Source organism: Aotus nancymaae, unplaced genomic scaffold (assembly GCF_030222135.1).
Source record: "Aotus nancymaae isolate 86718 unplaced genomic scaffold, 86718_ANA_hifiasm-v0.15.2.pri h1tg000059l, whole genome shotgun sequence".
Lineage (NCBI taxonomy): Eukaryota > Metazoa > Chordata > Mammalia > Primates > Aotidae > Aotus > Aotus nancymaae.
The window spans coordinates 52,071,311-52,095,944 of record NW_026988473.1 but is presented as its reverse complement, the minus strand read 5'-3'; the positions used below and the strand labels follow the sequence as shown (position 1 = coordinate 52,095,944).

At 36.3% G+C, this 24,634-nt stretch overlaps 1 protein-coding gene and 1 long non-coding RNA gene across 3 annotated transcripts in view; one reads left to right on the top strand and one right to left on the bottom strand.

Moving 5' to 3' along the window:
- The window catches only part of LOC105720097 (uncharacterized), a 137,228-nt gene that overhangs the window by 55,780 nt on the left and 56,814 nt on the right, over positions 1–24,634 (top strand). Inside the window, exons 2-7 of one of the 2 annotated variants that reach the window (XR_010338413.1) lie at positions 6,470–6,589; positions 8,505–8,626; positions 9,573–9,947; positions 11,157–11,767; positions 11,982–12,065; positions 13,698–13,861. This is a non-coding gene — a long non-coding RNA (uncharacterized LOC105720097). The remainder of the gene's footprint in view (positions 1–6,469; positions 6,590–8,504; positions 8,627–9,572; positions 9,948–11,156; positions 11,768–11,981; positions 12,066–13,697; positions 13,862–24,634) is intronic. The other variant, XR_010338414.1, reaches the window with a different exon arrangement.
- Positions 2,412–3,350, bottom strand: LOC105720098 (olfactory receptor 5P76). Its single transcript, XM_012456400.2, has one exon. The coding sequence runs from the start codon at positions 3,348–3,350 to the stop codon at positions 2,412–2,414; it is 939 nt and encodes a 312-aa protein (XP_012311823.2).

Sequence of the window (24,634 nt, the reverse complement as noted above, 5' to 3'; positions counted from 1 at the left end):
ACGTGTAATCTATTAAGCCTTGTTCCATTACTGATGAGGAATTGCAATCCCCTGTAGAGGGAGAGGCATTCTGATTTTGAGTATTCTCTACCTTTTTACGCTGGTTTCTTCCCTTCATTATATATTTGTCCATCTGTCGTCTTTATAATTACCGACTTTCTAACTGGGTCTCTGACGTCCAACTTGTTGATTCCCTGCGCCGAAATCTGAGCAATCCACTGCGCCAGCCAAAACAGCGGTGTTAAGATTGATGGTGCTTTTCTGCCCGGGAATCTCCGGACTCTGCACCAAGAACTGGCGTGCTAAGGCACCAGCAAAACCGCCACGCCGGCCACAAGAGTCGCCCTGGCGACCCGTGGAGCTCCTCCACTGGGAATCTCCTGGTCCGTGAGCAACTAATATTCATCTGAAAGTGTGGCGTCCTCTCGTTCTTTGCGCTTTCACTGGGAGGTACGTGCCCGAGCTGCTAATCATCAGCCATCTTGGATCTCTCTCCCTTTTTTTTTTTTTTACCTTTTATATAATTCAGTGGTACTTAGTTTATTCACACTTGTGCAATCATTGCCACTATGTAATTTAAGAACATTTGTATCACTCCAAAAAGCCCTGTATCCATTAGCAGTCACTTCCCATCTTTCAACTCCAACCTCCTGCCAGCCCCTGGCAAACATGAATCTTCCCATGCCTATGGATTTTCCTATTCTGGACATTTTATATGAATGGGATCTTATAACATGTGGTCTTTTGTGACTGGTTTCTTTGACTTAACATAATGTTTTTAGGGTTCAAAGAAACATTAGGAGGTCAGGGTGGGCAAATTGCTTGAGACCAGGAGTTTGAGACCTGCCTGGACAACATGGTAAAACCTCATCTCTACAAAAAATTTAAAAATCAGCCCAGTATGGTGATGTATACCTGTAGTCCCAGCTACTCAGGAGGCTGACTCAGGAGGATCACTGGAAGCCAGGAGGTTGAGGCTGCAGTTAACTTTTCAAAAAACAAACTTTTCATTTCATTGATCTTTTGTGGTGTTTTCTTCATTTCTATTTCATTTATTTCTGTTCTAATTATTATTATTTCTTTTCTTCTACTAATTTACTATTTGGTTTGCTATTCCTTTTCTAGTTCTTTAAGATTCATTGCTAGATTGTTTATTTGAAGTTTTTTTCTCTTTTTTGATGTAGGCACTTATAGCCATAAACTTCCTTCTTAATAGTGCTTTTGCTATATCTCATAAATTTTGGTGTGTTGTGTTTCCATTATCATTTGTTTCAAGAAATTTCTCAATTTCTTTCTTAATTTCTTCATTGACCCACTGGTCACTCAGAAGCATATTGCTTAATTTCCATGTATTTGTATAGTTTCCAAAATTCCTCTTGAATTAATTTCTAGTTTCATTCCACTGTGGTTGGAGAAGCCCACAGTGTTCTACCCATTTCCACCTTGATATAATCCCAAGAGACTGACCTATGTGGACTGCATCAACAGACTCCCTTGTCTCTGATTTCTGGGAGACACTGGCAGAGGAGACTGAGGCTTAGGTACTTCTCTGACTCTTCTGCTTCTGGGTCACCTGGGTTGTCTGTGACCCTCCACCAAATGCCACAGCTCCTGACAGGTAGTCCTCTCATTACAGCTCTCCAGGTTCTAGTAACTGCCCACACCTTTTGCCCCTCCAGGTTTTCAGCAGATCACGATCCCAGAGGTATGGCATTACCTTTGAAGCTTTTCCTAAGCTCTGCCCACAATTTTATAGTCTCTTTATTAAATTCTTTTTAGTTATCCAGACTATTCAGCTATAACATATTTTATTTTACTTTCTGGAAAAGGAAGGATGATTCAGAGGATAGAACCAAAAGCCCAGAGGGCATTGCCAAGAGAGAAAGAACCTATTTAACAGGGAACATGTCTGGGCCATGATCAAGAAAATAGCAATTTGTATCCAGTTGAATTTTGTAAGTGTTATGGGGCAGTAATTGCTATGTGACTCCTGTATTCCCCATTTATAAACAAAAGTGTTTTCTAAAGTTTTCTTACCCCTGTATCAACAGTATCTGTTTAGGTATGTAGGGAGCAGATGACTTGTCTCTTTAGTTCATATGTCTTCAAGTCAAATTACAGCAGATAACTTCTTTCAAAAACTGTAACTTAAAAAGAATTTTCAGTAGATTGTGTATTTTTTAAATATAAAAACACTTGATTTTTAAATTAAAATTTAACTTAATTTTATAGAGGTAATTTAATATGTGCCTCTGATTTACTATTTGGTAGCTGAAAATTCACCCACTACTAACAAAAGCTCCATGCTGGTAATAATATATGACTAGCTATATTTCAGACATTCAATATCTTTTTATTATTTTATTTATGGAACATTACTATGTCAACCATTATAAAAAGAACAGACATCACTAGAAAATATTTTTAAGCTCTCTCCTCAGAGCCCCTTTAATCTCCTTGTTCCTGAGGCTGTAGATCAGGGGGTTCAACATGGGAATCACCACCATGTAGAACACAGACACCACCTTGTTCTGGTCAGTTGAGTAGCTGGACTTGGGCATCACATAAATGAAGGTAATGGTCCCATAGAACAGAGTGACTGCAGTGAGGTGGGAGGTGCAGGTGGAGAAGGCTTTGTGGCGCCCCTCAGTGGAACGCATCTTCAGGATGGTGATGAGGACATAGATGTAGGAGACGGCTATGACACACACAGTGACCACAATGATGGAGCCAGCAGAAAATGAGGGAATGACTGCAGGGATATTGGTATCAGAACAGGAGAGTTCAAGTAAAGGAGTAAAATCACAGAAAAAATGATTGACTTGATTTGGTCCACAGAAGAATAAAGAAAGGAAGGAAAATGTAGAGGAGGAAGCATTAAGAAAGCCACCGATATAAGCCACTATGAGTAGCTGGACACAGACTTGTGTGGACATTTTGGTTGAATAAAGCAGTGGGCTGCAAATTGCCACAAAGCGGTCATAGGCCATGGCAGCAAGAAGGAAGCATTCGACTGTCCCAAAGAAAAATGCTGAACTAAGCTGGATAGCACATCCAAGGTAAGAGATTGTATTTCTCTCCACCAGGAAGTTTACAAGCATGTTGGGTGTGACAGAAGATGAATAGCCCATGTCAGCAAAAGCCAAGTGACTCAGAAAAAAGTACATAGGATGATGGAGCTGAGAAGAGATTCTGATAAGAATGATTGTGCTGAGATTGCCAGATATGGTCACCAGGTAGATGCATAGGATGATCATGAAGAGGATGACTCGGAGGATTGGATCATCTGTTAAGCCCAGTAAGATGAACTCCGTCACAGCAGTGTGATTCCCATCCTTCAGGGAGTCCATGAGACAAAGTAGCTGCTGCCAAAATGAACCTGTGATGAGAACAGCACATTAAAGAAATAAAAACTTGTTGGTTTCATTTTCATTAGAAGTCATTATGAAGACATTCGAGCATCAGTACATTTTTTACATCAAATAATGAGTCTGTTTTAAAAATTATTTTTAGCACAAATACCAGAAAACTTCTTCCAAATAATGTCTTTTTCTTACTATTTTATATTGTTTCCAAAAATGCACTTAAAATGTCTTTAAACCCAAAGAATAAAAATATAAGACAGTTGAGAATAACAAAAAGGACTGCTATGTATATAAAAATATATATATACATAGAGTTTTGTTTATTAGACTTGAGTAATAGCTAACATTTATTATATGTTTACTAAATGATAAGCAGAGGGCTAGGAATTTTTTCTGGTTCACTTTCCATAAAATAGTATTCATTTCTTCATTATTTTATAGATGCATAAACTGAATTTCAAAGAGGTTATGTAACTTTTTCAAGGTTACATACCAAATGGTGGAGTTAGAATATGAACTCTAGGAAGTATGACTATCCATTTTTTTAGTAACTATACAATAAATAAAGTTAAATAATACACCATGACATTCAATACACCTGGAAATGAGTGGATAACATTTTATCCTTTATGCCTTCTCACAGCTAATATGTAAGAGAGACACTTGGTTAGTTACATATTTCACAATATGTATCAGTAAAATAAGTCAATTTTTTAAAAAGGAAAAGCCAATTTGTTTTTAACTCTTATCAGAAAGTAATTTCTAATTAGGGTTATGAATTAGGTCACATAAATTTATTAAATATTTTTAAAATATTAATAATGGAATATATTGTTTTATTTTTCAAGTAGATTGAAATGTCAATGTAATAACTATACAAAAAGTATGATTGATATTCAGTACATAAAATACATTTATTTGAACAAATCAAATAGCTTTTACTGTAACAGTATTTTCTAATTGGAGTTGTGCAGAATAAAATAATATTATTTTCAACATAATATATAGCTGGATAAACTATAACCTAAAAATTGAAGAAGGCCACCCAACTAGTGGCCATGTTGACCCTCATCTCCAAATTTTCTAATTTTATATGCCAAGCTTTGTCTAATATGTTGTTGCCTTGAAGCTAACAGCATTCAGCCCTATAAACAAAGTAAGTCTTTCTGCAAATATTTATGATAGCTTTACATTTTGAAATATTTAATCTTTATAACTTTATAAATTTTATTACTTTATCAGTAAGTGCCCAAAATATCTTGAAAATAGTGAGTTTATTAGCATATGGCACAGTGCAAAGTTTGAATAGTGTTGAAAGTCTGTAAGCGTTTCTGTCTTATGGGTAAATGAACAAGGAATCCTGATAACTGGATTATTCCTGTTTATTCACATGAAACTGATGGTGGAAACAGAGAAATTTAGTCAAAGTTGTTCACTAGCTGAGTGCTTGATTGTATCTGCCCTGTTTCTGCCCTATGGCTTGTGAGTACAGATATAACTTTAGAGAATAAAGTGTTCTCAAATGGTGAATGAGAATCAATACATCAGATTCATTAACAAAAGCTAAAGTCTTACCTCTTGAAATGAGAACTCATTCATCTTTGAGTAACAAATAAAACCCATGATGGTTATATAGCTATGTTTTATTTTTGTTTTCTCTTGAGGAAAAGACTCTAGAGATTCAAATGTGAATTCAAAAGGCTTATGAAACATCATCATTTTCTGTAGTGGATATTGAGCAGTTCAATTCACACACAAAAACAACTCATCTTTCAAGATTCTGTCAATTCTCAAGTGATCAATTTATTCTGTTGTCTTTAAGTGTTCATTCACAGTTCTATAACCTTTGTTGAATAATTATTAGAGAGCACAATATAACAAATTGTCTTACAAATAAATACTGGTTACAAGTTTACTATGATATTTACGATTAAGAAATATTCAATACTAAATTTCAGATGTAAAATACTAGCCTTAGCTTTACCTATTCAATGTGTGTTTATTGAGAAGAATTTTGTTTTGGTATTTATAAGATGTACCATTAAGTACCTTAGGGGAATATGAGGTAGAACTTGATGTAAAGTTGAATGTTAAATAATAAAAAATGTAAACATATATATACTAATTATCAGAGAAAAACTAAGAAAATAAGTGGCTTGAAGGTTTTATGAAGATATACAAATTTAAAAAGATGTAGGCCATGCGCGGTGGCTCATGCCTGTAATCTCAGTACTTTGGGAGGCCTAGGCAGGCAGATCACCTGAGGTCAGGAGTTCAAGACCAGCCTGGCCAACATGGTGAAACACCGTCTCTACTAAAAATGCAAAAATTAGCTGGGCGTGTTACTGGGTGCCTGTAATCCCAGTTACTCAGGAGGCTGAGGCAGGAGAATAGCTTGAACCTGGGAGGCGGAGGATGCAGTGAGTCAAGATCACTCCACTGTACTCCAGCCTGGGCAAAAGAACGAAACTCCATCTCAAAAAAAAAAAAAAAAAGATGTTTGGATGATTCTCAGATAAGAAATGATCTCTCACCATTGATATCTCAAAGAGTTGTCTCTTGAGTGGTTCCTTATGGTATAGCGAACATAGGTATTTTCAACCCAAAGACTCAATTTTCCCCTAATTCTCTTGCTAATCCTAATTTTAGAATCTCCTATCTCAACTCCTGAAGCCCCTCTTTTGAGAAAGCGGGTTTACCACTACTATGATAATTAGAACCAGCATTCATTCAGAGTCACTTTATGCCAACAACTATGCTTAACAGTTTATACACATTTAATCCTTACAACAATTTTATGAGGTGTTTTTGTTACCCTTATTTTTTCAAATGAGAGAACTGAGACCGAGGAGTTCAAGCAATTTGCACTGGGTGATTCCAATCTACATTGTCAGTTTCCTGCTTCCAGTGCTAACCACTAAACCTCTCCTCTTGAATGCTCCACTTCTTATCTGAAGCCTAAGATCTTCTAGGAAACTGTTAGAAGCCTGCTCAGTCTTCATGCAAGCACATCCTAGATGTGGAAGCAGTAAATTCTCCTAAGGGCAACCCCAACTAATAAAGGCTGGAATTCAGTGCAAACATGCTCTGCCCTGATCTTTCAGGTGGACAGTTCTGGAAGACAATCTCTGGGCCTCTCGTTTGTTCCTGTAGAATCAAGATACTGTTGTTACAGCAGTGACCTTGATCATACAACCAAGAAGCAGAACATCAAGGGGAGAAAGGTAATCTCTTGTTTGTAGGAATATATGAAAATAATCTAAAAGAGTAAATACCTAGTTTAATTAAAAGACATACAATATTTTTCTGATGATCTGTTGTACAGCACAGTGACTATATTTAATAATAAAATATACTTAAGAATTAAGAGAGTAGATCTCAAATGTTTTTATCACAAAAGTTTTATAAGTTTGTGAAGTGATGGATATGTTAATTTGCTTGATTTAATCATTTCATAATGTATGCATATGTCAATATTGCATTGTACCCCATACAAATATGCAGTTTTTATTTGTTAATTATACTTCAATAAAGCTATGGAAAAATACTGTATTTCTCTTAATTTCCTTGAAATTTATACAAAGCAGCAAATAAAAAATTGTAATATTGCCTTGTGGGATATTTATGTATAGAGATGTAAGACATATGACAACTTAGTGGCAGGAAGAAAATAAACATAAGATCTCAGAATCTCTATATTTTATATGAATTAATTAGCTCTAGGTAAACTGCAAAAATTTAGAGGCATATGTTGTAATTTTGAAAACAATCATTTAAAAAGTAATTCAAAGAGGTATGCCAAAAATGTCAATGGAAAAATGCAAATGGGCTTTTTTAAAAGTTCAAATAATGAAAAATGGAGGAAAGAGGAGGAGAGAACAGCAACCACTATAGTGACAAAAAAAAATGAGAAAGAGTATCTACAAAATCTTTCAACTAACATCATTCTTAATGGTAAAATATTAAATGACTTCCATCCACATTTGGGTAAAAGGCAAGAAGGTCCAACCTCATGCCTTCTAGTCAACAATATATTAGAAGTACCAGGTATTGAAATAAGGCAATAAAGAGTAACAAAAAAAAAAAAGATGAAATAGGAAGAATTTAAACTGTCCTTTGTTTCCAGTTTAAGCAGAAAAGTCTCAGGTGTCTATAAAACACAGTAGCACTAATTTAGTAAGATCTCTGTATACAAAGATAATATACAAAAGCAATGTTATTTTATTTCCAGCTTTATTGAGGCATGACTATCAAAAATTGTATTTATTTAAGATGTACAACATGATTTTTTAAAAACAATTATTGATATGTAATAACAAAGAATCAAGCTTACATACCCATCACCTCAGAGTTAGCGTGTGTGTGTGTGTGTGTGTGTGTGTGTGTGTGTGGTGAGAGCACTTGAGATTTATTGTCTTACTGAATTTCAAGTATACATCGTTATTACCTATAGTTACTATGCTGTACATTATTTGCCAAGAACTTATTCATCTTATAAATGAAAATTTGTAAGATGAATGTTTACATATATGTATACATATATGGTATACTATATATACTAAGTTTACATATATGTATACATATACCATATAGTATGTGTGTAAATAGTATACACATACACATATATACATACATGCGTATATATGCATATATAATGCACTCACACACACATCTTATTTTCTTTATCCATTCATCCATCAATAAACACCTAGTTATTTCCATATTTTAGTTACAGTGAATAATATGCAGTGAACACAGGAATGCAGATATCTCTTGAGAAACTAATTGCAATTCTTTTAGATACATACTCACAAGTGGGATTGCTAGATTCTATGGTAGTTCTATTTTTATTTTTTTGAGGAATCTCTATACTGTTTTCCATATTGGCCATACCAATTTATAGTCCCACTAACAATGTATAAAGGTTGCTTTCCCTCCACATCCTTGCCAATACTTACCTGTTGACTTTTTTATAATAGTCATCCTAACAGGTGTGAGGTGATAACTAATTGCGGTTTTTAATTTACATTTCCCTAATGATTGGTGTTGTTGGACATTTTTTAATACACCCATTGCCCATTTGTATGAGAAATGACTATTATATTTTCTCTCATTTCTTTCTCCTTTTTTTGTTTTTAGATGGAGTCTCACTCTGTTGTCCAGGCTGGAATGCAATAGTGCAATTTCAGCTCACTGCAACCTCTGCCTCCCAGGTTCAAGCAATTCTCCTGCCTTAGCCTCCCGAGTAGCTGGGACTACAGGTGTGTTCCACTACATCCAGCTTCTTTTTGTATTTTTAGTAGAGACAGGGTTTCACCATGTTGGCCAGACTAGTTTCAAACTTCTGACTTCAAGTGATCTGCCTGCCTCAGCCTCCCAAAGTGCTGGGATTGCAAGTGTGAGCCACTGCCCAGCTTTTTCTCCCATTTCATTAGTTGCCTCTTTACTCTGTTGATTTTTCCCTTCGCCATGTTGAACTTTTTAGCTTTATGTAATTCCATTTATCTATTTTTGCTTTTGTTGTTTGTGCTTTGCGGGCCATATCCAAAAACTCATTGCCTACATCAATGTCATGGAGCTTTTCTCCTAGTTTTAATCTAGTAGTTTTAGAGTTCTAGGTCATATATTTAAGTCTTTAATCCATATTAGGTAATTTTTGTGTACAGTGTGAGATGAGGGTCTCTCCCCAGATTTGGAAAGTTTTCAGCCATAATTTCTTTCAGTAAACTTTCTGCCCCATTCTCTCTCTCTCTCTCTTTTTTTTTTTTGGAACTCCCCTAATGCAAAGTTAGCTCTCTTAATAATGTTCCGCATAGCCCATAAAGTTTCTTCATTTTTTAAATTATTTTCCTTTTTTCTCCTCTGATTCAAATGACTTGTCTGATTTTACTGATTTTTTTTCTTCTTCTTGATTGAGCCTGCAGTTGAAGAACTCTATTGCATTTTTTAATTCAGTCATTGTATTTTTCCACTCAAAATTTGTTTCTTTTAATGTTTTCCTCTTTCTTTAATTTCTTTTTAAAATTTTTCCCTGATTTTGTTAAATTGTTTTCCTGCATTTTTTTCTAGTCACTGACATTCATTAGAACAATTATTTCAAATTCTTTTTCCGTCAACTTGTGGATCTCCTTTTCTTTGAGGATAATTGTGTTCTTTTGGTGGCATCATGTTTTCCTGATTCTGTGTGATTCTTGTAACTTTGTGTAGGTGTCTATGCATTTGAAGAAGCAGTCATCCCCTCCAAAATTCGTAAACTGACTTTTTAGAGTAAAGACCTTCACCTGCAGTGGGTTAGACATACTGGAATGCATGAGGTACCAAACTAAGGGGCATATGGTGACTGTGGGCCTCAGTGTGCATGGTGTCCCATTGACTCAGATGCTGGGGTTGGCAACCTGAGAAACTATGTGGTCCTTGGTGATGAGAGCTGAAGAAGGCCCATGGTCACTGTGAGGTGCTCCTTCAAGTTGGCAAAGTTTCACTCTCTACCAAACATGAAAAAGACAAAAGCAGTAGAAAAAGACCCAAAGCAGGAATGTGAGATTGCAGAATACAAAACAGACTGGTTCAAGATGGGAGAGGGTAGGTACTGTTTATACTTTACTATTTTGTTTTGCTTTGTTTTCACGATCTTCTGTCACTAGATATACTTTACTATTTTTTCAATTTTGAGTGTGTATAATAAAGTATAAGCAATCTTTATTCCTGTGTATTTATTAAGACTCTGTCTTATGACACGTTCTACAAAAGCAGAACCTTAGCAATTCAAATGTGTATGATTTAGTAAAAGAGTGATCTCAGGAGAAAACTAAGAATGAGAGAGAAGCAAGACAAGGCATGGGAATATGCCACAGAAAGGTATGGGGTCAGCTGAAAGTAGCTTCAGTCTGATTCCCGAGGAAGCACTGGAGCACAAATGGCACTTCGGAGTGGTTGTAGCTTGCAACAATAGGACATTTCTGCCATTGTTGTTTTAAAATCACCATATCATTCCGTTGTTGGCTACGGGCCACCCTGGGTGGGAGGGCATGCACTCCCAGCTATTCCCAGTCACTTATGTTCCTTTTGGCTAAGAGCAATTCTCAAAAGAGAGGTTTATATATGTTAGAAGCTGGCTCTTGAATAAGCTTGGGAATGTATTCACTGCTCTGGTAAGGGAGATCTAGGAAAGGGACTAAAACGTCTACTTAGTTTCAACAAGTCTTATTTATTGTGTACAGCTACCTACACTGACTCTGTTAGCATTGATGTTCTGGTACCCAATGCAAGTTATCCAAAGTAAGTGGCTCTCCTTATAGAATTCCTTCTTAATGATGGCAATTTTTGATTCGGTTTTTGTGCATTATGCAAGCTAGGGGTTTCTTGGATTATGTGGCATTTGTTCTGAGCCTTGAAGAATGTGCAAATTTTCGGATGGGTGAAATCAAGAATAGAGATTTTTCAGACAGAAAACAAAATGAGGAAAATGCAGAATTTAATTAGAAAACAGTGCATTAGTTTGCCTGAACTATTGAGATGATGAGAACAGATACTAGAGACAAGACTTGCTAGTACGTTAGGTAGAAGATTGTTCTAGATGGTGAAGACACTAAGGGACAAGCTGACCAGAGGGGCAATTAGAAGCCACCTGTGGATACTACAGATGGCAGTGCAGTAACTGGAGGTTTGGATAATAATGGATATTCCTTTTCAGCAAGGTCTTCTACAGCGGAGTTGCCCCATGAGAAAAAAATCACAGTGATCATACTGTATGTTTATTTTCTTCTTACCTTCCTTCTTTTGTTTCCCCAGGCAATAGCTTCTAATAATGACCCATTCCCTTGCCCTGTGAATAAGTTTGAAGAGACCTGAGAGACTTCACAAATTTTCAGAATCATAAAATCAATGGTATTGTGCAGAAAGTAAAATATGCCCAAGGGAATCATCTGCATTCTAAGGATATATTTTTAACAAGTTGAATTTCAATCATTTCTACTGTTATTCAGAAGAACAGGAGCAAACATCACTGAAAAGCCCCTATGGTGTGTGAGGATTTAAGAAAACATACTTGTGAGCATCACATAGAGTGATATAGAGGTCAAGACTGTGGTATCTAAATTAGTAGTTGCAAGATAGTGGTTTCCAGGACTCTCATTAAAATCTTCATGGTTCTGAGCGCCATCTCCAAAAAATGAAGATAACATTACCTTTTAAGTATAGGTGACTGTAAATTTGGAGGGGCCTGATCATAGGCATTCAAAGGAAAAAGTTGCTTTAACACTTATCCATGAATGATGACATGAGTGAAATGACAGAAGGAACTGCAGAAAGCCTCACCTGAGTTGTGAAACTGTACGTTATTCCTACAACTTAAGTACTTCATGATTTTAAAAAACTGGAAGGTGATTATCCTTCTTTAGAAGGTAAGAATTTTAGAGTTTTGGGGATTTTTTGTTTTACTTTTTACAATGTACATCATTCTATATGTTCTAGTAATCAAGTATCTGTGTGTGTTTACAGCCTGTTAGAAGTTGAAGTATTTTGAATATTCTACTACTATTCTTCAGTAGTACTGAAGAAACTGTGGGCACAGATAGCTGGAAATTAAGAATGTTGTCTGTTTCTTATTCTTGGTAGAAAGAAAACCCAGAAAACTACATGAGGAGGGATTTGAAGAACTAAAAACAGAGAACAGGATGGCAAACTCAAGGCAAAATCCAGGTATAGGAAAAGGGTAAGACTTGGGGAAACCAAACAGAAAGGCTGACACAATGTTGTGGGCATCTTGTTCTCCAGAAGCTTCCAGGGTCCTTGGGAAGGAACAGGGTAATGTTGTATGGACATATCTTTTGTCACTACTCTACTTAAATAATGAGGAAAGCAGACTTTACTATCGACATGTATGAAAGCTATCACAAAAGTCAAATGCTCCCAACCAAAATCACTGAGAAAGATTGTGCAAACTATACATATCCTGATATCCTGGAGATGAAAAATATATTCTTTGATGAAGCTCTCCTAGTGACTCTAATATGACCATTTACAGGTCAAGTGTGATTTAATATTACAGTAAATAAGGGGAGTAAATGTAAAATGTAGAATGTAAAAATGATAGTTTCTTTCTCCTAGGCTCTAAGCAACCACTACTGAAGTTTTCAGAACTTGTTTGTTTTTCTTGTTGTTCAACATTCATAAGTGCAATTAAGCAAGCATTTAGAAAGCACCTATTGCATTCACATTGCTAGGTGACAAGATCCTTAAAATCTCCTTAGAAAGCAGCCAACTATCTTTAGTGTATGTCTAAAGAAAATAAATGTGAAAGTTCAAACAATGTATTGGGGAAGAATTAATGAATGAATTAAAGTCATGATCATGGAAGGCTTTCTGGAGAATATGAGATCCTATTTTATCCTATGGCCATCGAACTACCCTTAAGTCAAAACTGACATTACACTCAACTTAGGCTGAAAATTGGGGGAGACAAAATTTTACATAGGTGTTTTTCCTGTCTAGTACAGGAGTCAAGCTTGTAAAAAATACCTTATTACAATAAAATGGCATGTGAATCTAGAAGATGAATAACACCTAGGCAAATTTAGAGAGTCTTTTGAGAAGTGATTAATTGTCATTTTGAGAAAGCTATGTTTTTAGGAGGCAGAGAAGGGCAGGAAAGACGTTGCAACTTAGATAAAATAACACGGATAAAGTATAAAAGCCCCAAAAGGACATGCTGTATTTGGGAAATAGTGGAATTTTTCTTATGTAGGAGAGGTTAGCAGAAGGAAATAAGGATGGACAGGTAAGACCTTGAAGCTATGCTAGGTGGAATTCCCCTTAGAATCAACTAGCTAAGCATGTAGTTCTCTAGACTCTCACTGCCTTGCTGTAAATATGCTGTGCGTGTACATTTACTATCTCACTTTTGGCAAATCAGGTACCTCTCTGAGCCACAATTTCCTAATTGCAAATAAGATCATTTTAATAGTACTTATATCTTAGAGTAACTATGAGTATGTACAACACTATATAACCAAAACATAATAAAGAGTGTAAGTTATTAGTATTATTTAGCTTGTAGGCAAAAGGGGTCCAAAAGACATCTATAATGAGGAGACATAGCATGATCACAGGTTTGACATAAATAAGCTGGCAGTGGGTGAAGGATAGAACTGGGAGAAGGAGATGCCATACTCACCCTATGGGGCAGACATAGGGCAATAGCAGAGGGACTAAAAAAGAAGGTTAAGATGTTGGAAAACAGATATCTGGAATTTTGGAAGTAACTTATTGGGGTAAAAGATGTGGAAGGAATAAGAAATGCAGTCTAATAGTAACTCTGATGTCTGGAAATAGCTCAAATAGGAAACACAGGAAGAAAACCCAATATGTGGGGGAATATGGCCGATTCTGCTCTAAAAATCTGTATTCAGTACTTGGAGGACATTCTGGATTTGGAGATGTCCCAGAAGAAATTGGAGATCCTTTTGTGATAGAGGCTGAAATTTGAGTCATGCAAAGTAAGTGGTTCTGAAACAATAAAAATGGGAAAGACTTTCCTTTAGAGGTAAATCCTCTGGGAAACCTTCGGAGGAAAGAGTCTGTGGGGAGTAGACTAAAAAATAAGCGATATGAGTCTTGGTTGAAAAATGCTTGGGTGTATCTGTTTTCCACCTCAGGGTCTATGTGTTATCTGCACCTTGTGCCTGCAGTATTCTTCCCTGATCATCATCTATTGTTTACGTATAGTCATTCTATTCTCCATTTAAGTGTGTCACCTCCTCAGAGAGGGCTTTCAAATTCCACAAACAACAGTAGTGAAGCACTCTCGCATCACAGAGATCCTACATGTCTGGTTCCATGTTGTGCTTCCTATGCATACAATTGCTGGACGCATCCTTGGCATCTAGTCAATATACATGGAGTTAATTCATGGCCTTTGATGGTCATGTAACCACTCCATACCTTGCTTTCACATTTTGTAAAATAAAGACAAAAATTCTTCGCATAGCCTTATGAGAATTACATGAGACAGTTCTGTCTAGTCCTAGCATATTGTTTAACACATTATTGGTATTGAGTAGGTGCTGGTTACCTGCCCTAACTCTTCTTGTATTCTTTGCCTACAAATGCAATGCACATGAAAGACAGTAACTTCTCAACTTACAATATAATTGTTTTGTCTTTTGTCTTTTTTTGTCTTTAGTCTTGATGAATCTTTCAAAATAATTTCAGCCAGCATTTCTTTTTACTCTCCCAGCCCTTCATTCTCATACCTGCTTCCTCATTTCTTTCCCTTCACCATTAACCATGACTGAAATTGAAATAAAAATTCTGTGAAGAGTCTCATATCATTTTTCTGCCCTCATCTCCTAATCAGATTACATGTTGAACAATCAAAATAGAAATGTTACTGGCAAAATTGATCTGAAGAATATTCTTCTTAGGCTTGTTGCAAAGCAAACTACTTAAGTATACTAGCTAACAAATGTTCTGGAAGTTCTGCTAAAAACACAAAAATTGATCAGAACATTTTGATCAGAATATGCCATTCTGGAATGAGCCAGTATCTTCAAAATTATATTAAATCTAAGTTAATCCATTATATGATATTAGACACTTCAAAAATAACTTCAATGTGATGTTCTTTTTTTAAATATATATTTTATTGCATTTTAGGTTTTGGGGTACATGTGAAGAACATGCAAGATTGTTGCATAGATACACACATGGCAATGTGGTTTGCTGCCTTCCTCCCCATCACCTATATCTGGCATTTCTCCCCATGTTATCCCTCCCCAACTCCCCACCCCCTCACTGTCCCTCCCTTAGTTTCCCCCCACAGACTCCAGTGTGTGATACTCCCCTCCCTGTGTCCATGTGTTCTCATTGTTCAACACCTGCCTATGAGTGAGAACATGTAGTGTTTGATTTTCTGTTCTTGTGTCAGTTTGCTGAGAATGATGATTTCCAGGTTCATCTGTGTCCCTACAAAGGACACAAACTCATTGATTTTTATGGCTGCATAGTATTCCATGGTGTATATGTGCCACATTTTCCTTGTCCAGTCTATCATCGATGGGCATTTGGGTTGGTCCAAGTCTTTGCTATTGTAAACAGTGCTGCAATGAACATTAGTGTGCATGTGTCCTTATAATAGAATGATTTATAATCCTTTGGTTATATACCCAGTAATGGGATTGCTAGGTCAAATGGAATTTCTATTTCTAGGTCCTTGAGGAATCGCCACACTGTCTTCCACAATGGTTGAACTAATTTATACTCCCACCAACAGTGTAAAAGTGTTCCTATTTCTCCACATCCTCTCCAGCATCTGTTGTCTCCAGATTTTTTAATGATCGCCATTCTAAATGGCATGAGATGAAATCTCAATGTAGTTTTGATTTGCATTTCTCTAATGACCAGTGATGATGAGCATTTTTTCATATGTTTGTTGGCCTCATATATATCTTCTTTTGTAAAGTGTCTCTTCATATCCTTTGCCCACTTTTGAATGGGCTTGTTTGTTTTTTTCTTGTAAATCTGTTTTAGTTCTTTGTAGAATCTGGATGTTAGCCCTTTGTCAGATGGGTAGATTGCAAAAATTTTTTCCCATTCTGTTGGTTGCCAGTTCACTCTAATGATTGTTTCTTTTGCTGTGCAGAAGCTCTGGAGTTTAATTAGGTCCCATTTGTTTATTTTGGCTTTGTTGCCAATGCTTTTGGTATTTTGGTCATGAAGCCCTTGCCTACACCTATGTCCTGAATGGTTTTTCCTAGGTTTTCTTCTAGGGTTTTTATGATAGGTCTTATGTTTAAGTCTTTAATCCACCTGGAGTTAATTTTAGTGTAAGGTGTCAGGAAGGGGTCCAGTTTCTGCTTTCTGTACATGGCTAGCCAGTTTTCCCAACACCATTTATTAAACAGGGAATCCTTTACCCATTGCTTGTTTTAGTCTGGTTTGTCAAAGATCAGATGGTCGTAGATGTGTAGCATTGCCTCTGAGGCCTCTGTTCTGTTCCATTGGTCTATATCTCTGTTTTGGTACCAGTACCATGCTGTTTTGATTACTGTAGCCTTGTAGTATAGTTTGAAGTCAGGTAGTGTGATGCCTCCAGCTTTGTTCTTTTTGCTTAGAACTGACTTGGCTATGTGGGCTCTCTTTTGGTTCCATATGAAGTTTAAGTTGGTTTTTTCTAGTTCTGTGAAGGTCATTGGTAGCTTGATGGGGATAGCATTGAATCTATAAATTACTTTGGGCAGTATGGCCATTTTTACAATATTGAATCTTCCTAACCATAAGCATGGAATGCTTCTCCATCTGTTTGTGTCCTCTCTTATTTCGTTGAGCAGTGGTTTGTAGTTCTCCTTGAAGAGATCCTTTACATTCTTTGTTAGTTGTATTCCTAGGTATTTTATTCTCTTTGTAGCAATTGTGAATGGCAGTTCGTTCTTGATTTATGGTGTTCTTAAGAACTTAAAAATTAATGATGTATCTTAAGAGCTATTGTAATAAGAACAATTGATATTGTATGTCTCAAACGTTATTATTACCACATATATGAACCCAGAAGATACAACATGTTAAATTGATTTGTCTTAGTCATTGACACAAATGTCACCCTCGGAGCCACTACACTGTGGAGAGCACTGATGAAGATAGAATTGCATTGAAAGAAATGTGAATGTTCTTTTGGAAATTTTCACTGATCTCTCAGAATTTTCTAAGTGTTATATTAATTTTAAGCAATGGAATTATTTTATTCATTCAATCAACAGTTTATTTTAAGCACTCCTGAGTGCTAAGGTACCACTAAATCACAAAAAGCATTTGATAAATGTAATGTCTCAAAGTCCAGTAGGTGAGATTAAAAAAACAACTTTCATTCATATTTTGCATCTTCCTTGTAGATCCAGAATGGAGAAGAGGGAGATAAACAGCGCTTTTGTGGGTAGAATCCAGATATAAATATTTGGGCCCACTCGATGTCATCTATACATGGTATCATACTAGAATCATTCTTCTCATCACTAGGCTCCTGAACTTGACCTCTTTCTAGATGCATTTAACTCCCTTTCCCCAGGTATTCTAAGAGTTGCCTGACACTTGCCCAGGTTCCCTGAATAAAATACAGTTAAATCAGTGCATAAGGAGCTTTATACAGTGATCTCAGACTCCTGACCAAGAACACCTCTGCACCATTGATAGACAGTGGCTGTGCCCACCAGGGGGATGGGCAATCACACTGCAGTGAGCATATTCCTTCTGTGGGGATTTTCCAGTTTTTCAGACCTGCAGAGTCTACTTTTTGTGGTGATTCTCTTCTTCCACGTGACTGTCCTAGCAACAAATGTGTCTGTAATGGGGGCCATCAAGCTCAGCCACAACCTTCACACTCCCATGTACTTTTTCCTCTGTGGCCTGTCCTTTTCAGAAACCTGTACCACTATGGTGGTCATCCCTCGCATGTTGGTGGACTTGCTATCAGAGAGCAAGACCATTTCTCTTCCTGAGTGTGCCACACAGATGTTTTTCTTTTTGGGCTTCGCATCCAACAAGTGTTTTATCATGGGTGCCATGTCCTATGACCGCTACACAGCCATCCGCAACCCACTGCAGTACCACACCCTTATGACAAGAAAGAGCTGCTTGCAGATGATGATGGCTTCTTGGATCATTGGGTTCCTGTTTTCTCTGTGTGTCATCATCACTGTATTCAATTTGTCTTTTTGCGACCTGAACACTATCCAGCACTACTTCTGTGATATCTCACCCGTGGTCTCCCTTGCTTGTAATTACACTTCCTATTATAAAATGGCTATTTTTGTGCTCTCTGCCTTTGTGTTGGTGGGCAGCTTTATTTTAATTATGATTTCCTATGTCTTCATTGTATTCATAGTCATAAAGATGCCCTCTGCCAAGGGGAGGTCTAAGGCCTTCTCAACTTGCTCCTCCCACCTCACTGTTGTGTCCATACACTATGGATTTGCTTGCTTTGTCTATTTGAGGCCCAAGAACAGCAACTCCTTCCATGAAGACATGCTGATGGCCATGGCATACACAATACTGACACCTCTGCTTAACCCCATTGTGTACAGTCTGAGAAACAAAGAAGTGCAGATAGCCCTAAGAAAAGCACTAGGCGGTATAATTGGGTTTTTCCCTCAGAAGACAAAAAAGGAGCCCTGAACATTTAAAAAAAATTACCTATCTCAACATGCAGCACTGTTTAAAAAAAATTGATTGAGACCATCCTGGTCAACATGGTGAAACCCCGTCTCTACTAAAAATACAAAAAATTAGCTGGGCATGGTGGCGCGTGCCTGTAATCCCAGCTACTCAGGAGGCTGAGGCAGGAGAATTGCCTGAACCCCGGAGGCGGAGGTTGCGGTGAGCTGAGATTGCGCCATTGCACTCTAGCCTGGGTAACAAGAGCGAAACTCCGTCTCAAAAAAAAAAAAAAAAATTACCTATCATTGATAAATAAAGGTGAGAAAAGTGGAGTACTTCCAATTAATATCACTTTGTGCACAAGTGGTTAAAGTATTGTCTAATTGCCTGATATGTCCTGACCTCACCATTTTCCTACTACAGAGAGGATGCAGTTTTAAAATATTTTTAAATGGGGTGTGTGTGTGTGTGTGTGTGTGTGTGTGTGTAACACATATGCTTTCAGGGAATGTATTGCTTTGGGACACTGTATTTTAATGATAGCAGTTGCTTTTGGGGAAAAAAGAAAATATGATACTAAAGAGAGAAAGACAGCAAGGGAGAAAGAGAGGAAGGAAGGAAGGAAAGAAAAAGGGAAGGAAGGAAGGAAAAAAGTGGAAAAAATAGAGTTGTCTAGTATAATTAATCCAAAAAGAGGAAGAAAGTACAAACATACAAAGTTGAAATTGAAAATGAGGATGTAGCTAAAATACAGAGGAAGTTAAAAGCAATTTAAGATAATACTTTGTTCAAATTTATTCAAACAAATTTGAAAATTAAAAGAAAAACATGAATACATTTATGGAAAACATAAGCTTACAAAATGACCTCAAAAGCAATAGACATTTTTTGACATACCAATTTCCATGGAAATTTTTGAAAAATTTGTCAAAGAGATGCCTTCCTATTCTCATCCACAAAGCATTAGAGCAGATAGTTTAATAATTAACTTGTTTAAATCTTCAAGGAACAAATAATTCAAATGCTATTTAAATTGATTTAGGGCACAAAAATAAACAGCTTCTAATTTATGAATCTTACAGTGGTGGAGAGTGCTATTGCTGCTGACAGATCATGGCCCTGGTAGGGAAGTTCTGAAGTGGATTATGGAAAATTAGATGATGTAAGCTGGTGCAGGAATTTTGAGGCTAAATTGTTCATATGGTAGGAAATGTGAAGTAATATATTATTCTGGGTTTGAATTATATTTTCCTAATTACAAATGACAGCGAAGATCTTTTATATACTTATTAATCATTTGTATGTCTAATTTAAAGAAATACATATTCAAATTCTCTACTCATTTTTAATATGGGTATTTGTACTGAATTTAGATTGTTTAAATGATTCTAGATACACATACTTGATCAGATATACTATGTGCAAGTATTCCCTTCCATTCTGTAGGTTGTTTCTTCTCTTTCTTTATAGTTTCCTTTGAAGCACAAAAGTTTTTAACTCGAATGAGGTGAAATTTATCTATCTTTTTTTTTTTTTTTTTTTTTTTTGCTCTTGGTTTTGATGTCATAACTGAGAATCTATTGCTTAATCCAAGATCATGAAGATTTTCCCCTATGCTTTCTCCTAAGAGTTTCATAGTATTAAATCTTACATTAGGTCCTTTGATCCATTTGAATTAACTTTTGTATGTGGGTTAAGATAAGAGTCCAACCTTATTCTTTTTCATGTGGATATTCAAATGACCCAGTACCATTTATTGAAAGGATTATTCATTACCCCACTGAATATTCTTGGCACCCTTATAGACAATCTGTTCACCAGAGACACATGGGTTTATTTCTGATCTCAACTCTATTCCATTGATTTATGCCTATCCTTTTTCCAGTACACACTGTCTTGATTAGTGTTGTTTTGTTGTTGTGTCTTTTTGAGGCAGGGTCTCACTCCATTGCACATGCTGGAGTGCAGTGGCATGATGGCTCACTGCAACCTCTGCCTCTCGGGTTCAAACAATTCTCTTGCCTCAGCCTCCTGAGTAGCTGAGATTACAGGTGCTTGCCACCACACCTGGCTAATTTTTGTGTTTTTCATTGAGACAGGATTTCACCATGTTGGCCAGGCTGGTCTTGAACTACTGACCTCAAGTGATCCATTCTCCTTGTCCTCCCAAAGTGCTGAGATTATAGGCGTGAGCCACTGTTCCCAGCCTTGATTAGTGTTGTTTTATAGTAAGTATTGAAATTGGGAAGCATGAATTCTCCAACTTTGTTCTCGTTTTTCAAGATAGTTTTGGTTATTGGGGGTCACTTGCATTTCTATATACATTTTATAATCTTGTCAATTTCTATAAGGAAATCATCTGGGACTTTGAGGGATTATGTTTAATCTACAGATAAATTTGGGGAGTATTTTCATCTTAATAATATTAAGACTTCCAATTCATAAGCATAAGAATTTTCATTCATTTAGGTTTTATTTCATTCCTTTCAGCATTGAAAAAAATGATGTTACTGTAAATGGAATTGTGTTCTTAATTTCATTTTTAGATTTTGCATTGCTAGTGCAAGGAAATACCATTGATTTGTTATATTCATCCTATATCCTACAAGTTTCCTGGACTCATTTAAGATTAGTCCTTATAATTTTTAATGGATTTCTATATTTTTTCTATATGTTTATGTTTTCCATGAAATCATGTCATCTGAAAATACAGTTTTACTTCTACCTTTTCAATCTGGATCCCTTTTATTTCTTCTTATTGCTAATTGCCTTGCGTCTTCCACTGCAATGTTGAATGGAAGTAGCAAGAGAATTCTTGTCTTGTTCCTCATATCTGGGGAAAGCATCTAGTCTTTGGCCATTAAGTATGAAATTAGCTATGAGTCTGTTCTAGATTTTGTCAGGTTTAAATTTTCTCTGTTCACTGACTAAATGATCTTATACCTAGAAAACCCTAAAGATTTCTCCAAAAGACCATAGACTTGATAAACAACTTCCGTAAACTTTCAATACAAACTGATGTACAAAAATAAGTTGAATTTCTATATACCAATAACACTCAAGCTTAGAACCAAATCAAGCACTGGATCCCATTGACAATAGCCACGAAAGATTAAAATAACTAACAATACACCTAACCAAGGAGGCAAAAGACCTCTGCAAGGAGAACTTTGAAACGCCAATGAAGGAAAGTGTAGGTGACATGAACAAATAAAAAGAATCCCACGCTCATGGATTGAAAAAACCAACATCATTAAAATGACTGTGTTGCCCAAAGCAATCCACAGGTTCAATGCAATTTTTATGAAATTATCAGTGTAGTTTTTCATGGAATTAGAAAAATAAATACTAAAATTCATATGAGACAAAAAAAAAAAAAGCCCAAATAGCCAAAGCAATCCTGAGCAAATTAATATAACTGGAAGCATCCCCTTACCTCACTTCAAAGTACAGTACAAGGCTATAATAACCAAATCAGCATGATGCTGGTACAAAAATAGACCTATAGATCAATGAAACAAAATAGCCCAGAAATAAAATCACATACCTACAACCATCTGATCTTCAACAAAGTCAAAAAAATAAACAATGGGAAAAGTATACCCAATAAATGGTGCTGGGAAAATTGGCTAGCCATATGCAGAAGAATGAAACTGGACCCCTATTTATCACCATATACAAAAATTAACTTAATATGGATTAAAAACTTAAATGTAAGACTTGAAGCTATAAAAACTCTGGAAGAAAGCCTAGGAAAAACTCTTCTGGACATTGGCCTCGGCAAATAATTTGTAACTAAGACCACAAAAGCAACTGAAATGAAAACAAAAAATAGACAAATGGGACTTAATTAAGGGGCTTCTGCACAGCAAAATAAATAATCAACAGGATAATCAGACAATCTCAGGATGGGAGAAAATATCTGCAAACTATGCATCAAACAAAGGACTAATATCCAGACTCTGTAAGGAGCTCAAATCAACAAGAAAAAAAACAAAAATAGCCACATTAAAAAGTGGGTGAAGGACATGAGCAGACATTTCTCAAAAAAGGACATATACATGGCCAAGAAGCATATGAAAAAATGCTCCACATCATTAATCATTAAAGAAATGCAAATCAAAAACACAATAAGATAGCCTCTCACACCAGTCAGATGGCTATAATTAAAAAGTCAAAAGATAACAGATGTTGATGAGGATGCAGAGAAAAAGAAAATGCTTATCCACGGTTGATAAGAATGTAAGTTAGTACAACTGCTAAGGCAAACAGTATGGAGATTTCTCAAAAAATTAAATAATAGAAGTACCATTTGGCCCAGCAATCCTATGACTTTTCCTTTCTACCTAAAGGAAAAGAAATCAATATATCAAAAGACCCCTAAGCTTGTTTGTTTATTGCACCACTATTCACAATAGCAAAGTCATGGAATTAACTCAGTGTCTATCAACAGCTGATTAAATTTTAAAAATTTAGTATACATACGCCATGGAATACTACCTAGCCATAACAAATATGAAAGCATGTCCTTTGTAGCAACAAGGATGAAGCTAGAGGACATTATGTTAAGTGAAATAGCTCAGAAACGGAAAATCAAATAGTGCATATCCTCATTTATAAGTAGAAGCTAAACAATAGGTACACACAGGCATAAAAATGAGAATAATAGACACTGGGGACTCCAAAATATATTAGATCTAAAAAATTACTTATTGGGTACAACATTCACTGTTTAGGTGATGGGTTCACTAGAAACCCAAACTTCACTATTATGCAATATATCCAGGTAACCTGCATATGTACCCCTGAAGCTAAAATAAATTTTTAAATTTTTTTAAAAGAGAGCAGGGTTGACCATACTTATATCAGACTTTGGGTCAGAAACTGTTACAAGAATCAAAGAAGGTCCTAATATAATAATAACAGGGCAGGTCAGGTGTGGTGGCTTCACGCCTGTAATCCCAGCACTTTGGGAGGCTGAAGCAGGCAGATCATGAGGTCACGAGTTCAAGACCAGTCTGGCCAACATAGTGAAACCCCATCTCTACTAAAAATACAAAAAATTAGCCGGATGTGGTGCTGTGCATCTGTAATCCCAGCTACTTGGGAGGCTGAGGCAGGAGAATCACATGAACCCAGGAAGCAGAGGTTGCCGTGAGCTGTGATAGCACCATTGCACTCCAGCCCAGGAGACAATGTGAGACTCTGTCTCTAAATAAATAGATAATAAAAGGGCCAATGTATCAGGAAAATATAACAATTATAAATACATGCACACAACACCAGAGCACCTAAAATATAAATTAATACAGTAATCGTAGAAGACTTCAATAGCCACCTTCAGTAATGGATAGAATATCTAGAGAGAAAATCAATAAGGAGACAGGAGGCTTGAACAACACTATACACCAAATTTTCCTGACATACAAAACATTCCAACCAATGGCATCAAAAATTCATATTTTTCTTAAGTGCACATGAAACTTAATATAGAATTTATTTTGTTTGGTCACAAAATAAGTGTTAACAAATTTTAAAAGATTGGAATCTTAACAAATATCTTTTTGGATCACAATGAAATAAAAGTAGAAATCGATAACAGAAGGAAAACTGAAAAATCCAAAAATATATGGAGATTAAATAGCACACACTTGAATAACCAGTGAGTCAAAGAAGAAATCATCTCACGCCAGTTAGAATGGCGATCATTAAAAAATCTGGAGACAACAGATGCTGGAGAGGATGTGGAGAAATAGGAACACTTTTACACTGTTGGTGGGAGTGTAAATTAGTTCAACCATTGTGGAAGACAGTGTGGCGATTCCTCAAGGACCTAGAAATAGAAATTCCATTTGACCCAGCAATCCCATTACTGGGCATATATCCAAAGGATTATAAATCGTTCTACTATAAGGACATATGCACACGAATGTTCATTGCAGCACAGTTTACAATAGCAAAGACCTGGAACCAACCCAAATGCCCATCGATGATAGACTGGACAGGAAAAATGTGGCACATATACACAATGGAATATTATGCAGTGATCAAAAACGATGAGTTCGCGTCCTTTGTAGGGATATGGATGAACCTGGAAACCATCATTCTCAGCAAACTGACAC